This window comes from Loxodonta africana, chromosome 10, assembly GCF_030014295.1.
Source record: "Loxodonta africana isolate mLoxAfr1 chromosome 10, mLoxAfr1.hap2, whole genome shotgun sequence".
NCBI classification, from domain to species: domain Eukaryota; kingdom Metazoa; phylum Chordata; class Mammalia; order Proboscidea; family Elephantidae; genus Loxodonta; species Loxodonta africana.
The window spans coordinates 33,088,008-33,104,069 of record NC_087351.1 but is presented as its reverse complement, the minus strand read 5'-3'; the positions used below and the strand labels follow the sequence as shown (position 1 = coordinate 33,104,069).

Sequence of the window (16,062 nt, the reverse complement as noted above, 5' to 3'; positions counted from 1 at the left end):
AACAAACCCAAATCAGAGAGTTTGGGAGGCAGAGAAGGGACATGTTCTCTAAGCTAGAGAGACTTGCTTCCCATAGTTTTAGTTGTTGCCTGAATTCTTGGGCTGGGTCAAGGAGAAAATTGCTTTCACGAGGATGAAAATTTGGGGAAAACAGGTTTTTGGAACATTTAATGAACTCAGTTTTGGACATAAATGGACAACTAAAATAATAAACACCAACAAACAAAATGGAAAAGGTTAAGATTCCTAGAGGCAAGGGCTCGCAGGAAGACTATAAACGTTTACTGGACAGAAGAAATGTTTAGGAAGTTTGACTTGTCACGTATACTACATAAAGGTGAAATGTGATAATACATGTGAAAGCACTTTGTAAAACTGGAAATCACTATTTTTACTATTATTTTAGTATGTAATATAAAGAGACATCCATCTCTCTGTGTTTCTTACATAAGAGATTTTTTTTCCCCAAGAGAAATCAATGATCCCCTCCCTAAATTCTCGTTATCCTAACCACTCCTCCCCCGACCCATCTGCATAGATGCTGAGGTCTGAGGTTTCTGTAAGCCTCTCCCTGTTGCTCTGCTCACTGTGGGCCACTGAGAGCACAGAAATACAACGCAGCATCGTCCAGCTGTGAGTCTGAGATCCTGAGGCTGAAGGACTTGGCTGCTTTCTGGAAGTTCACAGAAAAGCGATTCTCTGTCGCGTTCTGTTGCTTAAAAGCCTCCTGGCGAATAATGAAAATCATCTCCCCGCTGGGAGGCTGTTTGTACCAGAACAAATAATAATTACTTTCCCTAGTGTCATATGTGCAGTCCAAGGTCACTGACTCTGCCTCCTGGACAGACATTTGCTGTGGAGACTGAGTGACTGTCTGGGCTGTGCTGGATCCTGTGGGAAAGAGGAGAGAGAGAAGGTACCATGCTGAGGCGTTGAGAGGTCAGCTCAGAGACAAAGCAGACAGACTCTAAAGCTGGTTTCCATCTCACCCAACTTTTTTCTTCCTCATCCTAACCCCAGCTGAAGGTATCGACTTTCTGCCTCCAATAGCTGGGCCCAAAGAGGATATTAGATCCCTGTGCTATTCATCTTTCCTCCTACTTCCCGATCCTATTGGACACTAGTAAAAGACTTCCTTACCAAGATGGGTAGAGACCACGAGTGCCCACAGCAGGCTGGGCCATGTCATGCTGGCTGCTCTCCTCTGCAAGGTGAAGATCTTTGTTCTGATGTGGAACTTGGATCTCAGCTGTGCTTAGAGACATGAATGGTTCAGAACAGGAAATGGTACGTCAAGTAGGCTGTTGGTGATGTCTCACTTACAAATGTTTATCAATATCTTTTATCTTTTGCTTCAGAGGATAAAACTTTGGCCCTAATGTCAAATGAAAAAGAAAAAAAAAATCATTGTCAGGGCTGTAATTTATTCTGGGATTAAAATGAAGAGGCAAAGAAGCTGGTGAATTGTTTTCACGATTAAGAGCTTGGCTGCTAACAAAAGGTCAGCAGTTTGAATCCACCAGAAACCCTATGGAGCAGTTCTACTCTGTCCTATAGGGTTGCTATGAGTTGAAATCGACTAGACAGCAGTGGGTTTTAATCCTGGAAAGGAGGATGGTGGGAAAGGCAGACTCGGCTAATGTAATGACTTTGATTTTCTCTATAAACTTTCTTTTTTATTTATGTTTAAGACTTAAAGCCAATATCATAAAATGGTCTCTGGATTGTGATAACACAAGTATTCTTTGACTGATACTGTATATTAATCATTTTTCAAATTGATTTATTTTCAAAAATAAATGATAATGATGATGATAGCAACAAAACTAAGCCCAGAAAGAATTGGAACCAGGATCCTGATTTCTTATGACACTGATATTTTGCTCATTTTTTTTTTTTTTAACCCCAAGAATCCCTGGCTTTGGCTGTGTCAAGGAGCTCCATGATGCCTGTGGCAAATGTTTCTGTAAGGACTTTTGTGCACATGTATTAATGAGTCTGTAACTTAAGAAGCAGAACAATTAACACAGCATTTATTTAGGAGCCCTCTGTGTTGTGCATCTCACAGCTTTTCGCTCATTTTCCCTACATGCATTCTCCTGTGAGAGAGGAGAGGTCAGGAGTTACTGTCCTCATTTTATAAAAGTGGCAACTCAGTAAAAATGAAAACTCACAATGTAAGGAACCTTGAGTCTCTTTTGCATTAATTTTCTCTCCCTGCAAGATTTGTGTCGTCTAATCTTAGATAAGACCATGTCTATGTCCATCATAATGTGGACTTTTTTGCCTTTAAACTAGAAGGAGAAGAAAAGACTGAATTAAAGGCTTACTTGCCTTGAAGGGGGTAGTGGCAGGCCTCACACTGAGTGTGACTTTCACTGTCCCTTCTTGTCTATTATTTCCATTTGAAAAACAGGGCAAATAGTGGGTCTTTACCCCAGGCTTTCCTAACTCCAGAGGACTTCTTGAAGTACAACCTGGTGAATTGCTGTCAATGGCAACATTTTCTTGTTTACTTGGTGATTACCTTTCTGCCATGTCTATTATTTTCTGATCAAACTCATGGAAAATTGATATATATGTTGTTACTTTACAGTTTTCCCCTTTCTCCTCTTCAGCTGGAAACCCTGGTGGTGTGGTGGTTAAATACTATGGCTGCGAACCAAAGGGTCAGCAGTTCGAATCTGCCAAGCACTCCTTGGAAACTCTATGTGGCAGTTCTACTCTGTCCTGTAGGGTCGCTATGAGTCAGAATCAACTTGACGGCACTGGGTTTGGTTTGGTAAGCCCGAAATAGACTGCGTAGCCCTCCCTGCTTTGGCCTTCCTAGACCCATTGAGAATTTGATTCTGGAATGTGGAAATCTGACCTGGTTTCTTCATGTAAAGAAATATATATTCCTGTTTTTTGTATGTACTGGGAATGTAGCAGATTCTTCAATATGAGGCAAGCTTTTGCAAATAACTATTGTCAATGGGAAACCCTGATGGCATAGTTGTTGAGAGCTACAGCTGCTAACCAAAAGGCTGGCAGTTTGAATCCATCAGGTGCTCCTTGGAAACCCTATGGGGCAGTTCTACTCTGTCCTTTAGGGTTGCTATGAGTTGGAATCAGCTCGATCCGAAGGGTTTTATTGTCAATGAAAGAAAGCAGTGCCCTCTTGAGGTCATAAGAGAATTACTTAGGCGATTCCTTACTCTATACAGAAAGAACATGACTTAGTCAAGAAATCTGTTCTGGAAGTAATATGTTTATATGGGTTTCAAATTGCTATTTACACTCAGCCAAGAGACTTATATTTATGATATACTTTGTCCTTCCCTTTATTACTGCTTTCTTAAATCCAACTTGTATTTTTGTCTATTCTTCTCAAAGGAACCTTCTGCAACTGTTAGAACATACTGAATTTTTTCCCTTAATGTTTGTAAAAATGGGTGTGTGTGGGGGAGTGGTGGAGGGGGTGGTGTCTGACCTCCTCCAACCCCACAAGGGGAAAAGAGAGCAAGGTCAATAGCCCAAGGCTGATTCCTATGAGGTGGAGGTCAGACATACCTCCTCCCTCTACCATCTCAATCTCTACCAATTCTGACACCAACTATCTCTCTCACGGCACTTTCTACTGGGTTTGATAATTCATTGCAATGGACACACAGAACTCACAGACCATACTCACAATTATGGAGTTTATTAGAGAAGTAAGAGTTACAAGTAAGACTCAAGAACACTCAGGATACAATTCTTCCATCAGGCTAGCCTCTCCCCAGCTGTGCTTGAAGGCACACCTCTTTCTGGCCATCGGTCTCTGCCCAAAGGCAGTCAGTTTTCTCTCTCTGTGGGCTGGGAAGCCCACCACGCAGTCTCTTGCTGCTGGGTCTCTGCTGCAAGTTCTCTCCTGCTGGTGTCTCCTTCCTTGGTGGTGGTGGGCTCTCTTCTCTGCTCTGGAATTGGCTCTCTTTTAAGGCAAAACTGACCAATCCCCTTGGATTACGTTATCACACTGTCCCACCCTGTCATCTGGGTGGGGATTACATGGACATGGCTAGAAAGGCCACACAAAAGCAATCAATCAGTAAACAATCACACCACAATGTTCTTTCAGGAATATGGAATAAATTTTAAGCATCATCTTAGGGCTTTATCAAGCACTTATTGTGTACCTAACACTGGGTGCCAAGAGCAGTAAGAAATGCTGGTGTGTTCAAGGCAAAGTTCCCTCCTCATAGAGATTATAACGTATTTAAGAAGGAAAGGTCAGTACATTAAAACCATAACAGATTCCTTGAGAAAGCATGTCACTAAGAGTCAAATTGTTTGGTTCAGATTCAGTACTGCAAGATATTAGAAGAGAAGGAGTCCAAGGGTTCAGTGACTATGAGACTGACATCTGCTGACTAAGTCATTCTGTTGACCTGGTTGTTGAGGGCCTCTTATGTGGTGCATGCTCTCTGGGCAGCATTAACATGAGACAGAAAGAGCCATGTGCTTTGTGCCCACTCCTGTGGTCCACTCCCATGGCTTTTCCCCACATTTCATTGCCTGTGATTTTCCACTATTTTTCCTTTCAAGCCTCTGCCCATGCAATGAGGCCACTTGTCACTGAACAGTAGTCTGTGTATGTCATTACTTCAGGTCATGTCTCCCTTCAAATAGTGGAGTACACTGCTAGAAGCTCAGCCCCTTTAGAGAATATACCCTTATCCGGGTCATTGAGAGGGATGAGAGGGCTACAGCAGTCTATTTTGGGCTTACACCAATGCACTGAATTGGTGTAATCTGCTAGGATCCAGTTTATTATTCCTACATTGGATAGGCATTGGGAAGCCCCTAATAGGATCATAATATGAGTCGAGAATGAGGATCAGTGCAACAGAGGCCGATGTCTTGGAATTTGGGGCACTTTTCTGTGCTACTTACTTGTGTCCTCTGGACCTACTTGGGCATGACCCGAAGCATACCATTTCCATTGCTCTACTTGTTTGATTTTATGACTTTGAGGGCCTGAAAACATAGCCATGCTGAATAGCTTGGTTACTTAGACACTTGATATCCAGTGGTCAGGTGTTCTGTCTGTGCAGGAGACCCTTCACAAACAATGAATAGTCTCTGTAGCTCCAGAATTCTAGAGGTATGTGCTGCAATTGTCCTGTCAGGGCTTGCCAGAGATTTCACGTAGAATGCTTAGTGTTTCCCAATGGGAATTATTTCCTGGTACTTCTTGGGAAATTTCTAAGTTTTCTCAAATCCTGAGAAAAATCAGTCAAGAAATTGGGAAGAATAGATAAAGTAGTATGACTCCTTCTGTGAAAATTAAAGGTTAACAATCAACTTAGAGATGCTACTGGTTTGAAGGAATCCATTGGCATCAAGTCAAAAGCAAGATCAAGAAATGCATGGAGTTGAATGTTAAGGTCAATATTTCAAGGAACAAGATAACGTAGGAGAGAAACTATCACTTCTAATCAGTTCATCTTGCTTGAAGTTCTTACCATGTTCTAAGTGTTTGTTGGTAGCCCTGTTGGCAGCCAATAGTGAGTCATTCCTGCAAATAAAATAAATATTAATAAGCTTACACAATTAGTATATTTTATACCAACCACCACCTGTCTGTTGTACTGTGGTGGCTTGCGTGTTGCTGTGATTTTGGAAGCTATGTCAACGGTATTTCAAACACTAGCAAGGCCATCCATGGTGAACAGGTTTCAGTGAAGCTTCTAGACTAAGACAGACTAGGAAGAAAGGCGTACTTCTAAAAATTAGCCAATGAAAACCTATGGATCACAAAAGAACGTTGTTCAGTTTGCCTGCTTTGGACACATCATTAGGAAGGATGAATTGCTAGAGGAGGACACCGTGACCCTGGATTGCACATACCAGTGGAGTAGAAGGCCAGTGAGGCAAGAGAGATCCTCAGTGAAATGGATTGGTACAACAGCTGCAACAATGGACTTGAATATGCAACAATTGTAAGGATGATAGAGGACCTGGAAACTTTTGATTCTATTTTACATAAGGAACCCACGAAGTTGAAGTCAACTAATATGAAGGCTATCTATCTATCTATAGTTTATACGAATTCTATTAGTGGAATTCCAAGAAATAACAAATTTTGAAAACAAGTCTTTAAATTGGCAATTTCAACATGTGATTCTGTGTTCTGCTGTTAACCTTGCTAAGAGAAATATATATTCAAATATTACTCCATGATGTGTTTTGCTGTTTTCCAGTATTTGAATAATCACTATAGTCTGTAATTCTTTGTCAATACTATTAAAGTTAATATTTTTTCTTTGCTAAACAACAAATTTTTAAGTACTTCATAATATAGGCAGTCCCTGTGTTGCAAACAAGATCTGTTCCTAAGCCTGCCTTTAAGTTGAATTTGTAGGTAAATCAGAACAGGTACGTATGGTTCTTACTTAGCATCAGTTAGTAAAATGTTTGTCTTAGTATGTATTTTACCTTTCCATGCATATAAAACACTTAAGAAACACTTCCAAATCATGCGATGTTTCCATGAGCATCACAAGGTAGTACATGCATTAGTTATTATGAACTATTGTGTGGATTTAACTCAAATTTTTAATATAATAAGCTTCACGGCAGTCTGTTCTTAAGTACAAGTTGCCATAAGTCGGATGTTGGTACCCGGGGAATGCCTGTAATGGGTAAAGGATAAGAAAAAAAAGAAAAAGAAAAATGCTGGAAATGTTTAAAAACAGTGTGTGATTTGGGGGGAAAGTCTTAGAATCCTAATTTCTCATTCCTGAATCCCTAACATTAATATCTGGAATTTGGAAACACTAGTTGATCGTTATCTGTCAGGAATACCTCTAGCACAGTTAGATTAGCTGAGTGATATGGCCTGAATGACAGGGGAACTTGCATTGCAGCCTAGGCCTGCAGCAGAGCCCTTTCTTCCTCTGGACCCCACTCAGCATTCTGAAAAAAAAAAACAAAAAACTGAATCACCCAATAAATAGGGTAGAGCAATATTCCCAAGGATGGTATATGCTTCTCCAAAACCAAACAGTCCCACCAAATGTTGTGCTTCTTTCTTAGTGATAGGGATACATGTTGCATAACACGCTCTCTACCACATGGGATGTCCTAACATCCATTAAACTTTTGGATCTCCAAAACTTGGCCACTGTGGCAAGACCTTGAACATTCATAGGTTTACCTTTCATTCTGTTACTCGTGTGTTTTGCTGGGTGCTTAGTCATCTAGTGCTGCTATAACAGAAATACCACAAGGGGATGATTTTAACAAAGACAAATTTATTCTCTCACAGTCTAGTAGGCTATAAGTCCAAATTCAAGGCATTAGTTCCAGGGGAAGGCTTCCTCTCTCTGTTGGCTCTGGAGGAAGGTCCCTGCCATCAATGTTCCCTTGGTCGAAGACATTCTCAGAATTCCCAGTGCTGCTTTCCTGGTGGTATGAGGTCCCCAACTCTCTGCTTGCTTCCCTTTTCTTTTACCTTTTGTAACACAAAAGATGGTACAGGCCACACCCAGGGAAACTCCGTTTTCACTGGATCAGGGATGTGACCTGGGCAAGGATGTTACACCCCACCCTAATCCTCTTTAATCACAGGCAGAGATTATGATTTATAACACATAGGAAAAATCACAAAGTGGAGGACAACCACGCAATACTGGGAATCATGGCCTAACCAAGTTGACAGATATTTTTGAGGGACACAATTCAATCCATGACACCGGGGGCATCGAGAGGACTTGCCATCTTCTGTTCACCAGATCTGACTAACATGATGTTATCTGTGTATCAAAAATCAAAGACTGCAGTCTACAGTATGGATTATACCTCACCATAAAGAAAAAAAAAATCCTCACAATTGGACCAATAAGCAATATCATGATAAATGGAGAAAAGACTGAAGTTGTCAAGGATTTCATTTTACTTGGATCCACAATCAATGCCCACAGAAGCAGCAGTCAAGAAATCAAATGACATATTGCATTGGGCAAATCTGCTGCAAAAGACCGATTTAAAGTATTAAGAAGCAAAGATGTCGCTTTAAGGACTAAGATGTACCTGACCCAAGCCATGGTGTTTTCAATTCCCTTATATGCATGTGAAAGCTGGACAATGAAGAAGGAAGACTGAAGAGGAATCGACATCTTTGAATTATGGTGTTGATGAAGAACATTGAATATACCATGCGCTGCCAAAAGAAAGAACACATCTGTCTTGGAAGGAGTACAGCCAGAATGCTCATTAGAAGCAAGGATGAGGAGACCTCATCGCACATACTTTGTACATGTTATCAGGAGGGACCAGTCCCTGGAGAAGGACATCATGCTTGGTAAAGTACAGGGTCAGTGAAAATGAGGAAGACCCTCAGCGAGATGAACTGACACAGTGGCTGCGACAACGGGCTCAAGGATAACAACAATTTGTGAGGATGGTGCAGGACTGGGCAGTTTTTTGTTCTGTTGTATATAGGGCCGCTATGAGTTGGAACTGACTTGATGGCACCAAACAACAACATCTGTATAATAGACCAGCATGATATACAGCAGAAGGTCCAGATGGTGAAGATCCCTATGGACAATATCATGACAGAGGGCATGAAAGTCAACATAGCCCAGGGCCAAGACAGTTATATGTATACTCTGTTCCTTCCTTAGGAAACGTTAACTGCATTTGACTGTCTTGGTTGATTGGGACTGAAAGAGTCTATTTGCTTGATCAATAACCACATACCAAGTATCAGAAGCTGTGTTGATCTATCTCGGTCATGACATTACATCTGGCATAGAAACTGTAATTGGTTTACTAAGTTCCACTGCCATCTGGCATGATTCATTTCATTTTTGCAAAGGAGAATTGAACAGGGAGACGGCGAGTACTGTCAGTTGCCATGGAGTAGATTCTAACTCATGGAGACTCTATGTGTGTCACAGGAGAACTGTGCTCTTACAGGGTTTTCAGTGGCTAAGTTTGTGGCAGTAGATTGCCAGGCCTTTCCTCTAAGGCTCCTCTGGGTAGGCTTGAACTTCTAACCTTTTGGCTAGCAGCCAAGCGTGTTAACCATTTACACCACTGAAGGACTGCATAGTGAGTACAGCCACCCATTTATCCTTTTAGTCCTTGACAGTGACTCTAATCCATGCAATCCTACCAAGGATGTTGTATCACTTCTGGTTTGTTGTCTTGTCTGTCAGCAGCTTCCACATAATCCTTCCCTCCATATGGCTCTTAATTTTCAGATCATGGAACCAACCTAAGTGTTCTGCCAGCTGCTTAGTTTATTCATCCCAGCGATGCACTCAGCTAGTGGAGAAATGACAACAAGGTGGGTGTGATAATTATCTGGACTCTGTGAAATGGATTTGGGCCTGGACTGTATTTATCTCCTGGCCTCCATCAGCCCCTTCTCTGTATGGGGAGCCAGATGTTTTTTTGTATCCCTTGCTATTACTGTCGGCTTAGAACAGCTCTGGTCCAAGGTAGGTAGCACTGGCAGGAGGCTGGAGGTAGTGAGGAGAGTGAGGTTGTGGCTTCCTCTTTGTAGAGTCACTGCATGCTGGCTACATCCTTTGACCAGGGTCAAAGCTTTTCCACACTGCTCTCTCCGTCTCCAGTTTCCAGTGTAACATCCTTTTCCCATCACTCCTAGAGGTGAAAATGGTGCTTGCACTGTTACCAACCCCAGAGGTACCACTATACAGTCTGATTTTTCTACTCCTACACACCATAGTATTACCCATTGCCGTTGAGTCGATTCAGCGATCATATAGGACCATAGGGTTTCCAAGGAACAACTGGTGGATTCAAACTGATGACCTTTTGGTTAGCAGGTAAGCTCTTAACCACTGTGCCTCAGGGCTCCATGCACCATAGAATATAATCTCTTAATTAGACTCTCTTCAAATTACCCAATTTGAGACTGCTAGTTCTTTCCCTCTGGCATGCTGACTGATACCGAGGGAACCTGATTGCACGTATTGAAGTCTTAAAAATCGACTTAGCAATTTCCCTTCTGAAATTAGCTTAAGGAATCATTCAGGGATGTGTACAAGAATGTTTACAAAAGGAGGCTGAACACATAATAGAAAGATGTACTAAATGACTCATGCTGGCATACTTTACAGCCAATAAAAATCATGTTACAGCAGGAGTAAGTTGTAGTAAGAATAGGATTTTACATAAAAATATTTATGGGAGATAGCTACAAGAATCAGCCACAAAACAGCAGGTATGGCAGAATAGCATTTTTATATCTACATATGTACAGTAGTATATAAATGACCTACAGTAAGATGTTAATAGTGGTTTTACCTGGGATTTGGGGAGGTTTTTGTAATTATCTTTTTACTTTCTTAGTTATGATTTCTAGGATTTCTTTCACTGAACATAAATTAGTTTTTGAAATTAGAAATAAATAAGCAGGCAAAAACAAACTAGCAAACAAACCCAAATCAGAGAGTTTGGGAGGCAGAGAAGGGACATGTTCTCTAAGCTAGAGAGACTTGCTTCCATAGTTTTAGTTGTTACCTGAATTCTTGGGCTGGGTCAAGGAGAAGATTGCTTTCATGAGGATGAAAATTTGGGAAAAACAGGTTTTTGGAACATTTAATGAATTCAGTTTTGGACATAAATGGACAACTAAAATAATAAACACCAACAAACAAAATGGAAAAGGTTAAGATCCCTAGAGGCAAGGGCTCGCAGGAAAACTATAAACGTTTACTGGACAGAAGAAATGTTTAGGAAGTTTGACTTGTCACGTATACTACATAAAGGTGAAATGTGATAATACATGTGAAAGCACTTTGTAAAACTGGAAATCACTATTTTTACTATTATTTTAGTATATAATATAAAGAGACATCCATCTCTCTGTGTTTCTTACATAAGAGATTTTTTTTTCCCCAAGAGAAATCAGTGATCCCCTCCCTAAGTTCTCATTATCCTAACCACTCCTCCCCCCACCCATCTGCATAGATGCTGAGGTCTGAGGTTTCTGTAAGCCTCTCCCTGTTGCTCTGCTCACTGTGGGCCACTGAGAGCACAGAAATACAACGCAGCATCGTCCAGCTGTGAGTCTGAGATCCTGAGGCTGAAGGACTTGGCTGCTTTCTGGAAGTTCACAGAAAAGCGATTCTCTGTCGCGTTCTGTTGCTTAAAAGCCTCCTGGCGAATAATGAAAATCAGCTCCCCGCTGGGTGGCTGTTTGTACCAGAACAAATAATAATTACTTGCCCTAGTGTCATATGTGCAGTCCAAGGTCACCGACTCTGCCTCCTGGACAGACATTTGCTGTGGAGACTGAGTGACTGTCTGGGCTGCGCTGTATCCTGTGGGAAAGAGGAGAGAGAGAAAGCGTCGTGTTGAGGTGCTGGGGATTCAGCTCAGAGACAAAGCAGACAGACTCTAAAGCTGTTGTCCACTCCCACCTGTGTTTCTTCTTCCTCATCCAAGCCCCAGGCCAAAGGTATCAGCTTTCTGTCTCCCAGTAACTGGGTCCTCTGAGGCAATGAGGTTCCTAGGCTACTAATCTCTCCTGCTTCACAGCCCCCTTGTTGTTGTTAGTTGCCTTTGAGTCGGCTCCTAATCATGGTGACCTTATGTAGAACAGAACGAAACATTGCTTGGTCCTGTACTATCTCCATGATCTTTGATATGTTAGAGCCTGTTATTGTTGAGGCTATTGGGTCAGTCCATCTCGCAAAGACTTGTACCATCCTTACCAAGACAGGTGGAGACCGCGACGGCCCACAGGAAGTTGACAAGTGTCATGCTGGCAGTTCTCCCTACAGGGTGAGAAGTCTGCCCTGATCTGGCTTGGTGACACTTCTGCTTCACAGCAGGAAATGGCATGACAGGTGGGTGGGCAATTTTGCCCTATTGAAGAATGCTTTTCCAATACTTTTTGCTCTCTCTTTCAGAAAATTGGCCATTGGTTAAAATTTTAAATGAAAGTGAAAACTGTTTTCTGAGTTGTTTTATTCTAGGACTACAATCAAGAGGAAATGGAGTTGGCAAATTTATCTGTGGTCATATCAGACCTTATCCTGGAGAGGGGAATAGTGGGCCGAAGTAGCAGTGTTCCATCTAAATAATGGCAAGCTTTTTGTAGTTTTTAGTTTCTTTTTTAGTAAAAATTACAAGACAAATACAGTAAAATGTGAACAATTAATTATGGATGATGAAAATGCACATGCTATATTAACGTTTTAAATTTTTTATATTTTTACGACTTCTTGAAATAAAGAGCGAGACAGAAGATCTATGCTAGTACTTAATTCAGAGATCAGTGGAAACAGAACATGGAGTGTCTCATCATGTTTGTTTTTTCCGTGGAGACCTTGTTTTATAAGACCTTGTTTGTGTTATATCAAGGAGCTCTGAAATAACTATTGCAGTTTCTCTCTCTTGCAACTTCAGGTATCGAAGCTCTCATCAGCACTGGATTGCCTCAAACAACACATGTCAAGAGTTGCTCTCCTCATTCCCTTATAGAAAATATTGTGAGCAAAGAACTTTTTAGAAACTTCTTTATAGTTTATTAGGAGTCCTGATGGCGCAGTGGTTAAGCTCTCAGCTGCTAGCCACAGGCTTGGTGGTTAAAATCTACACAGTGGCTCTGCAGGAGGAAGACCTGGTGATTTGATTCTGTAAAGATTACAGCCAAGAAAACCCTATGGGGCAGTTCTACTCTGTCTCATGGGGTTGCTATGAGTCAGAATTGGCTCCATGGCGCCCAACAACAGCAACAACTATGTTTTATTAGAATTTTGCGTTTTTGGAGGAAGTGATAGGAATACTTACACGACCCCAGAGTTGTGACAGAATGGCCTTGTTACATGTGAGTACTGTCTGGGGAGAACGGATTCGTTGTAACACGGGGGTAGGTGGCTGACCTCCCTATGGAGAATTGTGCAGAAAGCCTTGAGATTTGGGCCCAGCACTGAATGAAGCTACTAAACTTCCCTTACGCTCCAAAGCACAGTTTGATGAGAATGAAAGCAGAGGCACCAGAATTTCTTCTAGAGTTTCTTCATCCTTGTCCCATGATTTGCATTCCTGTATCTTGGTTTTGGATCCCCAAAAGTCAACTGTGATACAAGGATTTATGTGAAAATAAATTCTTTGCAGGTGCTTCTCGGAAACATTGGTGGGAAGTTAATCAGGGAAGGGAAGGAATCCAATACAGATTGTGTCATTAAACTAGTTAAACACTATGAAAACCGGAGCTTAATCCAGCTGGATAACTCTGGGAGACAGTGTAACATACCTATGGACATTATCCTAAATGAGGCATCTCTGGTTGAGGGGCATTAACCCTCTGGCATTTCTGGCTTACCCTGCATGCTGGTCTCGTGTGCTCCCATGGCCCTAAAATAGTGCTCATAGTTGCTAGGTTTTTCAGCAATCAGTGTTTGGTGCATAGAGCTGACCGCCAAGAGGATATAGGTGGGCCAATGATAGTATCTGTACAGTCCATCTGTGCACTGCTCAGATACAATTGTGCTCTAAGTCAACTCTGATCACTAGTAATTAAAAAAAAAAAAAATACATCAAAGCATCTCCCAGCTGTGAATCTGAAATCCTGAGGCTGAAGGACTTGCCTGCTTTCTGGAAGTTCACAGAAAAGCGATTCTCTGTTGCGTTCTGTTGCTTAAAAGCCTCCTGGCGAATAATGAAAATCATCTCCCCGCTGGGAGGCTGTTTGTACCAGAACAAATAATAATTACTTTCACTAGTGTCATAAATGTGTCCAGGGTCAGTTTCTGTCTCCTGGACAGATATTTGACAAAAAAAGAAAAAAAAGTAGAAAGAAAACACCCAAGAATGACCAGACCCGTGGGGAAAAAAAACAAAACAAAACAAGACTAAAGGGGTGCATCAGCCCTGGGGCAGGGCCTGGAAGTTAGGATGGTAGGGAACCCAGGTTGGGAAGGGAGAACGTTGACATGTCATGGGGTTTTTAACCAATGTCATACAACAACGTGTGTACTAACTGATGAGAAACTAGTTTGTTCTGTAAACCTTCATCTAAAGTTCAATGAAAAAAAAAAAAAGAAGAAAAAGCTTTCAACAGTAAGGCTAATATTAGTGGGATAAGTTACAGTTATTACAGTTAATTCCACACCTGTAATTCATATTTATCATCTTTTATCTACCTTTGTACCGCCCATTTTTGATTATCCTTACCTTTGGCCAAGGTTTCTATTGGTCTTGAGTTCCTTCCCTGGGAGGTAACTTAGACTTTCATCCCTAAGGGCCTTACTCAAGGGCCTTAAGCAGTTGGTTATTCTGCCCCGGGCAGGTCATTGTTGCTACAACCACCTGTTTACAGCAATCACAGGGCATGGAAAAACCAAAAGGCATCCTAGTGAAACCCCTGGGTTTTAGACACATTTTCCCAGCTCCCGTTAGATAGCCACAATCTTATATCCTCATGATAATCAGAATCAACTGCCTCTCCTGGGGTAGTAACTCCTTTCTTGGTTTTCTGGTCTACTGTCATGATCAGGTGATAGCTGTAACTTTAGGTTTTGTGAAAATCTTCCTATGTCCCTGGCAGAAACATTTTCCTTCCCCATTCCCCAAAGGGAAACAGAAACTCTAGTATAACAGAGCCTAAAGCTGTGTGAAAGGAAGCACAAAATCCCCAAATGTGTCACTGAAAGAGGAGTTGATGGGGAGACAGTCCTATTTCCACCTCTTGGTCCCCAGGCTCATGTACTTTACCTAACAGGGACATATTGCCATCTTGAAGAGTTGCTGTCCACCTTACAGTGTTATCCCTAAGTGGGTGCTTTAGCTGAGCCATTGAGTGGCCATTCCAATATCCCATCAGACTAATGATTTGTGGATAATGCTGTATGTATTAATATCAGTATACCCAATGGTCACATGCCTCTTGTCATACGCCATGCTATAAAGTGGGTCCTTTGGTCCAAGGGGATGTGAGAGCTCATGACGATCATGGATCAATCAGACACTCTGAGCCCTCAGTTAGTGCTGTTTTCTGTGGCACTGCTGGAAGAGAAGGAAAACCCAAACCAAGAATATGTATTAACCCCAATAAGAAAATATTTCTGCCACCTCCAGCACGGAAGTGGCCCAATGTAATCAATTTACCAACATATGGGTGGTAGGTCTCCCTGAGGGGTGATTCCATATTGAAAGCTCAGGGTTGTTGCTTCTGCTGACAGGCCGGATATTTGGTAGCAGAAGTAGCTAAGTCAGACTTGGTGAGAGAAAACTCATGCTGCTGGGCTCATGGAATGCCTCTATTCTGTCACTTTGGCTAATGTATTCACGGGTCTGTTTTTCAAGCACAGGAACGGACAAGGGCAGAGGCTGGGTGACATCTCCTGGATGAAACACCCTGCCCAACTAGCTGTTCAGCGCCTCCCCTATAGAGTGCTTTCTGGTGGGTATTGACAGGAGACACAATCATCTGAAGAGTTTGTGTCTATACTCATTGCTCCTTTAATTCTGGGTCCCCTTAAATATGATAGAATATCACCTCCTCCCACACCACCTTGCTTGGGGTTCTGACCCTAGAAAAGGGCAGGATGCTTTTCAAAGACCCACTGTTTATAACCTCTAGTCACACTCCCTTTGACTCTTACTAGCCAGCTGGTTGAACTTCTGAGTAGGAATCCCTTTTCACAAGTCCTTTACAAACTTTTTACCCTTCTCCCTCAGGTTTTGGTACTTGATCTTTTAAGCCAATCTTTTTGAAATACGAAAAAAAAAGATTTTTTTTTTCAGTACCGAATTTGAACTTGATGGCTTTCAAGATACTGTGTTTTCTATAGATTTATAAAAGTGTACAATGGAGCTCAAAAGCAAGAATTTTCCTCTGTTCTCTCTTTGTTCTTTAGTGTTCTTTCTGATACTAAGCTCCAAGTTTTGGACCAGTTTTATCAGAGTCAGGGATTCATACTGAGAAATACATTAGATAGTCTCTCAAAACACCATTCCTCTGCACGTGGTCTTCAAATGAAACGGTTGGCATTATGTCATAAATAGCCTCTCGCATTTCCCTTGGCTTGCAGAAAAGTAAAAGGAGGTTCC

At 41.7% G+C, this 16,062-nt stretch overlaps 2 gene segments (V, D, J or C); both read right to left on the bottom strand.

Moving 5' to 3' along the window:
- Nucleotides 1-583: 583 nt before the first annotated feature.
- On the bottom strand, nt 584-5,014 carry LOC135232487 (T cell receptor alpha variable 38-1-like). The segment is given in 2 exon segments: nt 584-891; nt 4,915-5,014. Coding segments are annotated over 2 exon segments (408 nt in total).
- Nucleotides 5,015-10,721: 5,707 nt separating this feature from the next.
- Nucleotides 10,722-11,820, bottom strand: LOC111748099 (T cell receptor alpha variable 38-1-like). The segment is given in 2 exon segments: nt 10,722-11,324; nt 11,718-11,820. Coding segments are annotated over 2 exon segments (357 nt in total).
- Between the last annotated feature and the right edge of the window lie 4,242 nt (nt 11,821-16,062).